The sequence below is a fragment of the Syzygium oleosum genome, unplaced genomic scaffold, assembly GCF_021117445.2.
Source record: "Syzygium oleosum isolate NSW1041296 unplaced genomic scaffold, Sole_v2.1 Sole_v2.03, whole genome shotgun sequence".
Classification (NCBI taxonomy): domain Eukaryota; kingdom Viridiplantae; phylum Streptophyta; class Magnoliopsida; order Myrtales; family Myrtaceae; genus Syzygium; species Syzygium oleosum.
Genome location: NW_026607487.1, coordinates 12665485 through 12674524, shown reverse-complemented (window position 1 = coordinate 12674524; position 9040 = coordinate 12665485). Strand labels below are relative to the sequence as shown.

General features: G+C 40.8%; 2 protein-coding genes across 2 annotated transcripts; one reads left to right on the top strand and one right to left on the bottom strand.

The window, feature by feature from the left end:
• The first annotated feature begins 319 nt into the window (after window positions 1-319).
• On the top strand, window positions 320-3343 carry LOC115670848 (probable xyloglucan endotransglucosylase/hydrolase protein 28). The gene is made up of 4 exons (XM_030592213.2): window positions 320-729; window positions 894-994; window positions 1378-1586; window positions 2444-3343. Exons 1-4 carry the CDS (start codon window positions 543-545, stop codon window positions 2940-2942), a joined length of 996 nt encoding a protein of 331 aa, XP_030448073.1. The 5' UTR covers window positions 320-542; the 3' UTR covers window positions 2943-3343.
• Window positions 3344-5539: 2196 nt separating this feature from the next.
• On the bottom strand, window positions 5540-8003 carry LOC115670603 (pentatricopeptide repeat-containing protein At4g14050, mitochondrial). Its single transcript, XM_030591905.2, has one exon. It carries the CDS (start codon window positions 7551-7553, stop codon window positions 5721-5723), a length of 1833 nt encoding a protein of 610 aa, XP_030447765.1. The 5' UTR covers window positions 7554-8003; the 3' UTR covers window positions 5540-5720.
• Window positions 8004-9040: the final 1037 nt, after the last annotated feature.

The following is a 9040-nucleotide window of genomic DNA, read 5'->3' as shown; positions in this document are numbered from 1 at the left end:
TAACAAACAGTAACCACTCAAAATTTGAGAGATTTATAGAAGAAGAAGAAGATATCATCATCATCATCATCATCATGGCAAAGAAGAAGACACATGTAATATTATATGCATATTAAAGAGAGATCAAATCAGCAAATCAATGAATTGAAGCGATTACTTTTCTCCAGAGACCTGTCCACATAACACCAGCTCAACCTCAGCCCAAAAGCAGAGCATAGCACAAGAAACGCCTCTCCTTCGCTCTCTGTCTCTCTCTCTCTCTTCTCTTCTCCTTAAAAACGACCTCCTTTCGTCTTCCTTTCATTTAAGCCTTTCTTGTTCTCTCTCTCTCTCTCTCTCTCTCTCTCTCTCCATGTCTCTCTGTCTCTCTCTTTCGCTCCTAGCTGTCCTGTATCAGTATTAGAGAGAGATTCCCTCTCTCTTTCTCAGAGTCGCTCTCTTCTTCTTCTTCATTACTCGCTTACACATTTCCCCACCATATATATAACGACATATTTCCACAGAGGGCAAGAAGAAGGAGGAAGGAAGAAGGAAAGAAAAACATGTTGCCCCCCCATCTGGGCTTGTTCTTGACTTGGTGTGCCGTCCTTCTTGTTCTGGCTTCTGGGTCGTCCACGAACTTGCCCATCATTTCCTTCGATGAAGGTTACACCCAGCTTTTCGGGGACAACAATCTCGCTCTTCACGGGGATGGCAAAGCAGTCCATCTCTCCCTAGACGAACGCACAGGTGCCGTATTTAATGTCTTCCTCAGTCTGTTCCCGTTTAATCTTTGAATGTTAAGGATTCAAGGTGTCTTTTTTCGTCGGGGCTCTGTTGATTGAGGACCCTTTTTGGATTTCTTTGTTTGCTTGTTTGTTTGTTTTTTTTTTTTTAAATTTGATTTGTTGCAGGGTCTGGGTTTGCGTCTCAGGATCTTTATCTGCATGGCTTCTTCAGTGCTTCCATTAAGTTGCCTTCGGATTACACTGCCGGAGTTGTGGTTGCTTTCTACGTGAGTGATCTCTGCTCCTCAAGTCTTTTTCTGTTGCAATTTTTTGATGGTGTTTTCATGTTTGATCGTAGTATGTATCGGTTGTATATTGGTGATGGGTGCTCGGTGTTTCTTCCATGGAAATATTTGATCCTTCTTGGGCGATCAAGTTCAGTTCTAAAGGCCATTCATTTGACAAATTACCTGAAAATATTTCGCTACTGTTGAGTATCTGTATTTCCAGGAGTATTTTGAGAATGATGACCTGCAATTTTTTCTTTTGCAAGTTCTTCACTTTTGATCACATATTTGGTTCTGCTTGACTGGAGGAGATTCTTCTGCTGAGTAGTTTTGCGAATTTCGGCTCTGGTGATCGATAACTTGTTTGCTGTTTGATTGCCCAGATGTCTAATGGCGATATGTTCGAGAAGAACCACGATGAGATTGATTTCGAGTTCCTGGGTAACATTCGGGGAAAAGATTGGAGGATTCAGACTAATATCTATGGCGATGGAAGCACCGGCATCGGCCGGGAAGAGAGATATGGCCTCTGGTTCGATCCTGCCGATGACTTCCATCAGTACGGCATCCTGTGGACCGACTCTCAGATCATGTAAGTTTCAATTCCACCACGATAAGAGCATAGCGTTCTCTGGTTTACCTTGCGATTCATTGTGCTTCTTTTGCATATCCATTTGGTCACTTTTGTGGAATATATCGTTACCTCTATTGAATTTGCTGGTCTCCTGAGAAGTCTTTGAATAAGTGCTCAGTGCTCTGTTATTTTTCTGCTGTACTGTCAATGAGGCTAGGGGATGGTCACTTCCTTAAGGAACATTGTGTATTAAGATCGGTGTCTCTTGCCGAGCCCCATGAGGATGGTCGGGGGGGTCACGTTTATCTTGACCATCCCCTCCTTTTACTACAACGCCAAGGCTTTTATTGTTGTTACTGTTGCTTCAATTCTTTTTACCATGTCTTCGTTTTATCATGGCGATACTGTTAATGTTTGGTGGACTAACATCTATGAAAGCTCTTTTCAGTAATTAAGACGAGTTAAATGGATGTTTGGGCCCCTTCTTCTTTCTCTTTGTCTGCAAAGGGTAAATGTTACATTTGATTGAGATGGATTAACTACCACTGTGGAAATTATGAGCTGTAAATTTTTGGCTTGCCTAAAAAGATTGTACCTTTATTCAGCTAAGTGGAAGTTAGATACTAGCTCTGTAACCCAACGCAGGATTTCATCTTTGAGATTCTGTTCACATGTTATTTTACGAGGAAGAAGGGTTTGGTACATCTAAATTCTGTTTAAGTTTTAGTTATGCCAGAGTTTAAGCTAACTATAACATCTGTGCTAGAAATCGTGAGATGAATGGATGAAAACATCCTTATAAGAGGACAGTCTATACCGCTTGTTACTATGTTTTGATTATGATTAAACTCTCACCGCTTTTTTCTCTCTTGTAGATTTTATGTGGACAATGTACCAATCAGAGAAGTTAAGAGAACAGAGGCCATGGGAGGCCAATTCCCCTCTAAACCGATGTCTTTGTATGCCACAATCTGGGATGGCTCTAATTGGGCCACAAATGGCGGAAAATACCGGGTGAACTACAAGTATGCCCCCTACGTTGCCAAGTTCTCCGATCTCGTCCTGCACGGCTGCGCAGTTGACCCGATTGAGCACCAATCGAGCTGTGATGATGTCCCAACTCATAAGGCTATCCCCCAGGGCATCAGTCCCAGACAGAGGACGAAGATGGAGTATTTCCGGAAGAAGCACATGACTTATTCGTACTGCTATGACCGGGCTCGGTACAAAGTCCCACCACCCGAGTGCGTGATCAACCCAAGAGAAGCCGAGCATCTCCGGGCTTTTGACCCCGTCACATTTGGAGATGGCAGGCACCACCGTCCCAAGCATCACCGCCAGAGCCGGACAAGCCGAGCGGACGCCTCTCTGTGAGAGATAAATTTCCATTCACCACTTGCAGCATTTATCTGGTCACCATACCATGCGATTCATGGCTTATTTCCACTACATTTTACCTACAGTTTGTTTATCATGCCTGGTCAAGTCTTTTTTTTTTTTTTTGCCTGTGAATAGAAAGATAAATAGAGGAAGAGAGAAGGGGGGAGTGAAGGGGCACACAGATTCATCATTGAATTCATATGGGTTCTTGGGTGGGGGGGGGGGGGGTATGTGTATAGGTCATGATACCAATAGAGTTTCCAGCCATTTTGTCATCTCATATATGGACTTGTATTTTCCCGTTTTTTTTGGCTGAATTTGAAGATTTGTACTGGTCTCTGTGACACCTCATGGGTGGTTTCCAAATAAATATACCTTTTGTCCTGGGTTAGGTATGTGTTTATGTGTTATTATATGTGGACACTAATAAATTGGGTTTGCAGAATCTTTGTTTATGGTGGTGGGTGGCCATGGTGTGTCCCTTATTCTATACTCTTGATTCCATTCAATTAGTCAGATGAAGAGGAGAGAGAGGGAAAGAGGGGCTCATCATGATCAAAAGCTCTGCGTTCCATTAAATGTCAAAAGTGCGGGGCCCGTCTGGGCTCTGTTTCATGATACTTTTTTGTCAAACTCAAACAAGGTGGTGTCGGGACATATTTGTCAACGGAACCGGAAATGAGAATCCAAAGGCCTATTTAAGAGGGCAGAACAGGTGGTGAAAGACACAAAGTGCTGCAATTGGCAGGTTTTAGTCCCTTCGTTTGTTGCAGAAAGCTTTGGCTGGATTTAAGTCTGCTCTTGAAAGGATAATGGATATCATTATTTTCTTTCTGCTTTTGCTTCTTTTTGTGTTCTTTTTTCCCGGTGTTTGTATGAAACGAAAGGCTTGAAGAGAATCAACTGGATAATTATAACTTTATGGTGACAAATTTAGTGCAATCATGGAGGACTGTGCGACAAAAAAGGGGCGAGAGAGATAGCGAGTGAGGAAAGAAGGAACCGGAGGGAGAGTGAATTTGCAAATTCATGGCATTCAAGCGTATATTGGCGCTCATGACTTAACAGCTTATGCCTCTGAGCAACAGAACTACCCAGAATAAGATGTTATAGCTTCCGTCGTTCGATTGATCGTGCTAGATATGGCACATTAAGTTCCTGATTAAGAGATCATTTCGAATGAGACAAGCAAGAAGATAAGAAGTTCCTGATTAAGAGATCATTTCGAATGAGACAAGCAAGAAGATAAGAAGAGTAGAGAAATCTAAACAGCTGTATGAAAGCTTCACTTCCATTTAGTGGTTAGGAAGCAAGGTATGACTTATCCTCACACTAAAGAAGAGAAAATGCAAGTTGCTGAACCACCCTCTTTTTTCCCCCTTTTCTTTGCTCTCTCTATCTCTCCAACTAGAAAAAAATTAAGGGCTAAACCGAAAAATTGAGAAGGAAAATCAGACAGGTGAGAAAGAGAAAAAAGAGGGAGGACTCTGGGGAATTGGGACCTAAACCTCCTCGAAAGACCACCTCTACAAAGGCGTGCTCAAACCAAAAGTTGGAGCAACTGTAAATGCACTCCTTGAAATACAATATTAGTTACCGAATGGTGAAAGTCAAAAGGAGAATAAAGCGAAAAGACAAAAAACATTGGGCAAAAGAGCCGCCTGATCAAACATAGAGTTTGCTGAAAGCAAAAAGACGAGAAAAAGTTTTGCCCATCAATCAAGCATCAACACTCAATAAGATGATTTTTGACTCCCACGCCGCCACCACCCCTTTGAAACCTTTTTTTATAATGAAATTTGGCAATTTGCATGATAAAAAACAAGTCCGGATCGCGAAGCAATAAGGAAAAGTCAGATTGATTGAACTTGAACTTTTGAATTAGCAGACCAACGTGGACGGGAATCGCATAAGCCACGCCGTAGGCGTCTTGAATTCTTGGACTGATAGGGGCTCGCATGAAGAAGATAGTGTTTGTTTTTAGAAAAACGTTGCTGTACATTCATTAATTTTTCAATCAAGTTCCTCTATCTACAATTTTGCTGATTGGGTCCTTCTATTTGCCCAAAATGCAAGTCCCTTTGGCACCAAAACCGACGGAATGACCGTCGGAAGATGTCAAAATGTGACATTGACCAATTATTACCTACATGAACATGCATCGCGAATACTGAATAAGCGAGGGAATAAAAACATAAATAAAAATAGGGGGAACGAAGCTTTGCAATGGAGTTCTCAACGGCCATGATAGGTGTTCATGTAAGCAATATTTGATCCACGTCATATTCTGAATAGTTACATCAGCTGAATTTGGCCGAATATGGCGCTGGGAGAGACTTGATTAGACATTTTGTGTAAGAAAGAGAACTTGATTAGAAAAATTGGAACTACAAGAACTTGATAAGAATAGAGTAAAATACACAAGCGAAAATATAACTTTTCCTTTAATTTAGTTCCAATGGAAGTAAGAGAGTTTCACTTGCTTCTTACCAATCGATTTGTTACAGTGAAACCATTGACAATCGTTTACCATGTGCAGGCAAATCTATAGGAGAAGATTGCTATTACAAATGTAAGACAAACCCATGGAGTTATCTAAGAGAAAGTAGTTTTCAAATAAGAAGACATTCTGTGTACTGATTACATCAAACGTCCCACCAAGAAGTATTTGCCTCAAAATTAGGTCCTGCATGGCCGAACAATATGAGAATTGCTTCTCCAAAAGATCAATTCAGGGACATAGGAGGATTTTCTCACTCGTATCTAAGATGACTACCAGAAATCATTGCACGAACAAGTCCCTCCTTTGAAATGGTGATAACGATTGGCATCTCGAACGACAATGTCTCGCTTGACGATAACACTGATGAATTTCAGTACAGTATGGCAATCTCCACAGACACGAAGATTTTTCACTATTCTAATGACAGTCCCGGGAACTGATTTTAGCAGCCCATATGCGACAGCCAACCTCTCGCTGTGCCAGAAAAGTTGTTTCTCCTTCTCTTGCTGCTCCATGTCATGTAATACCGAGCTAGTGTCCGGAACATAACCTCTCCTTCTCATCTCTGCGTCCAATTCTTTGAGCAAGCAAAATATCTCATCTTTCATTGGATGAGTTGTCTCCCCTGCATAGAATACTTGATTTTCTTTCCCAATGTCAATACAACTATATCCCGGCTCCTTTCTTACTTCCATTAACACCATCGTCTTTCTGATCTTGGCAACCTTATCCCACATAGCAGCACGAGCGTAGATATTGGACAGAAGTATGTACGACGAAGGATCTTCTGGCTTTAGGCTTAAAAGACCGTCAGCAATTCTAACTGCCATTTCAGTCTTGCCATGTTGTTTGCAAGCACTAAGAATAGCTGCCCATGTAGGTTCATCAGGTTGAAATGGCATTTGATTGATAAGGTTCTCTGCCTCGTCAAGATGCCCGGAACGGCTAAGAAGATCCAGTAAGCAAGTGTAATGTTGCAAGGAAGGAGTGATACCATAATCCTTGATCATTGAATTGAAAAGACTGCGACCTCTCTTAACTAATCCAACATGGCTACATGCATAGATCAATCCAACAAAAGTAACTTCGTTTGGCTTTACTCCAGTAGAAACCATTTTATCAAACAATTCCAATGCTTCCTCAGCTTTCCCATGCTGAGCAGTACCCACGATTATTGAAGTCCAAGATACTACATCTCTGTGGTTCATCCCATTAAATATATCCTTTGCACCAAGAATATCGCTACACTTGGCATACGTATCAATGAGTGCATTATCGATAAACAGGCAAGATTCATATCCAAGAACTACAACAAGACCATGAATCTGCTTTCCAAGTGCCAACATAGCTAAATTAGCACAAGCACCGACAATACTAGAAAGAACCAACGGGTCTACGATGTCAACACCTTCTCTTCTCATGTCGATAAATAAGTGAAACGCGTCAACATTATTCCCACTCTGAACCAACCCGGAAATCAATGCAGTCCAGGAAAACAAAGTTCTTGCGGGTGCACTTTGAAAGATTGCCATAGCATCTGACTTTAGCCCACTCCTAGAGTATGCAGAAATCATAGCAGTCCAAGAAACTGCATTCTTCACTAGGATTGAATCAAAAACGGCACGAGCATCATCTGGTGATCCACATTTCGCATACATATCAACTAGCGATGACTTTGTCACGTCGTCCGCACGAAAAGGGGATAGCAAAAAGCTGGCATGAACTTGCCGGCCGAGCATGATGCCGCCCAAGCTAGCGCAAGCCTTAACTAGGCTGGCGTACACAAAATGATCCGGCCGCAACCCATCATCCGCAAGCACGGCGCGGAAGACGGAGAGAGTTCGGCGAGGGAGGTTAGCTTGATTGTATGCCGTGAGGATTGAGGCCCAAGAGACTTGGTCCCTGCGGGGCATTTCCTCGAACAGCGAGAAAGCATCTCCAGGGAGACCACATTTGCCATATGCATCCAGGAGAGTGTTGGGCAAAGGGCCATATCCGCGAAGGCCGTTCTTGAGCAACTGGGCGTGAAGCTTCTTGGCAATTTTCGGAGCGTTGCGCCGCGCACATTGTTGGAGCAGGAGGAAATAGCGAGAGACAAGCATTCAACACCTTTTTTCAGTAGCTCGCGTCATTCTGGAATTCCAGCAAACATATCATATGCATGTGGACAATGCTCAAATGAGGAGAAACATTTGTTCCGACCATGCGATCCATGCGCCATCTCCACATGGAACTAACTGCACACGGGCAAGACAACAACAAGGCCCCTCAATTAAAGAGCATGCGCTCATCATGCACAAGCTCTGTAGCCTCGCAAACATGTCGTGACCACCATTCCATTGCCCGACAAAGAATTCACGAAACACGAACCCCACATGCGAGTGAACAAAACTGTCCACCGACATCAAATTGCTAACGGGAAATTTCCATTTTGCTGGCGAAACTTCGTGCCAAGCAAGAACTGGTGGCGGCAACAGGCAGTGGATGCCGAACTGAGAAGGAAGCCAAACGGGTCGCCTTGCCAACACTCGAAAGAGACCCTTTTGAACTTCCCTTTTTCTAAAAGAAATGACAGGTACTAAAATTTTTAGGGAAAATAACACAAACATTCCGTAAATTTGGATTGAATATGCAACGTGGTTCTTGAATTTTTAATTTAGCCGAATATGTAATGTAGTCCTTGAATTTTTAATTTATTTAATGTGATCCTGAACTTTGATCCAATGTGCAATATGGTCCATAAATTTTTAATTTGTTTAATATCGTCAATGAATTTTTGGTATATTTTCAATTTAGGTCCCTAAACTATATGAAAATATTTAATATAGTCCCTGAACTTGAATTAATGAAATGACTACATTAAACATTTTCATATAGTTGAGGGACTATATTGAACATGTCCCAAAAGTTCAGGGACTACATTGAATAAATCAAAAGTTCAAGAACCATATTGAACATTAGGCTAAATTTTAGGGACCACGTTACATATTGAGCCAAAGTTCATGGACTGTTTGTGTTATTATCTCAAAATTTTAAAATGGTGATCAATATATATTTACTCAAAAATTAAGTTTTTCATTTTTATCTCATGAAAAACACCTAATCCACCTTGTGACCCAAATTCATTTGGATAGAAAAACTAAAAGTACCAATGCTCTGTTTATTTCGCAGAAAATGAATGATTTGAAAAATATTTATAAAAAATGATCATGTCATTTTCATTTAAAAAAATGAATGAGCAAAGAATGTTTTCACCGTTTACGAAAATATTTTTCATTGATTAATTATTTTAAGAAACACAAACGATCAAATTAAATTCATTTTCCATGAAACAAACGCACTTGACTCCGTTTGTTTTGCAGAAAATAAGTGATTAGAAATTTTTTTTTTTAAAAATGATTGTTTATATTGCTTGAAATATTTTTTTATTTATTAATTTTTGTAAGCGATTCGAATATATATATTTTAAAATAATTAGTTTTTTATGGTAAAACAAACAGAGCATAAAAGTATTATTTTTTTTTTTGTAAAACAAACAGAGCACAAAAGTATAAATAATTCTTTTCCCTTCATTTTTCTGAATGAATTA

Excerpts from the sequence above, each read along its gene's own strand:
- LOC115670848 (XM_030592213.2), top strand. The coding sequence starts at position 543 with ATGTTGCCCCCCCATCTGGGCTTGTTCTTGACTTGGTGTGCCGTCCTT. Across the intron at positions 730-893 it reads CTCCCTAGACGAACGCACAG|GGTCTGGGTTTGCGTCTCAG; the intron begins GTGCCGTATTTA and ends GATTTGTTGCAG. Across the intron at positions 1,587-2,443 it reads TGGACCGACTCTCAGATCAT|ATTTTATGTGGACAATGTAC; the intron begins GTAAGTTTCAAT and ends TCTCTCTTGTAG.
- LOC115670603 (XM_030591905.2), bottom strand. The coding sequence starts at position 7,553 with ATGCTTGTCTCTCGCTATTTCCTCCTGCTCCAACAATGTGCGCGGCGC.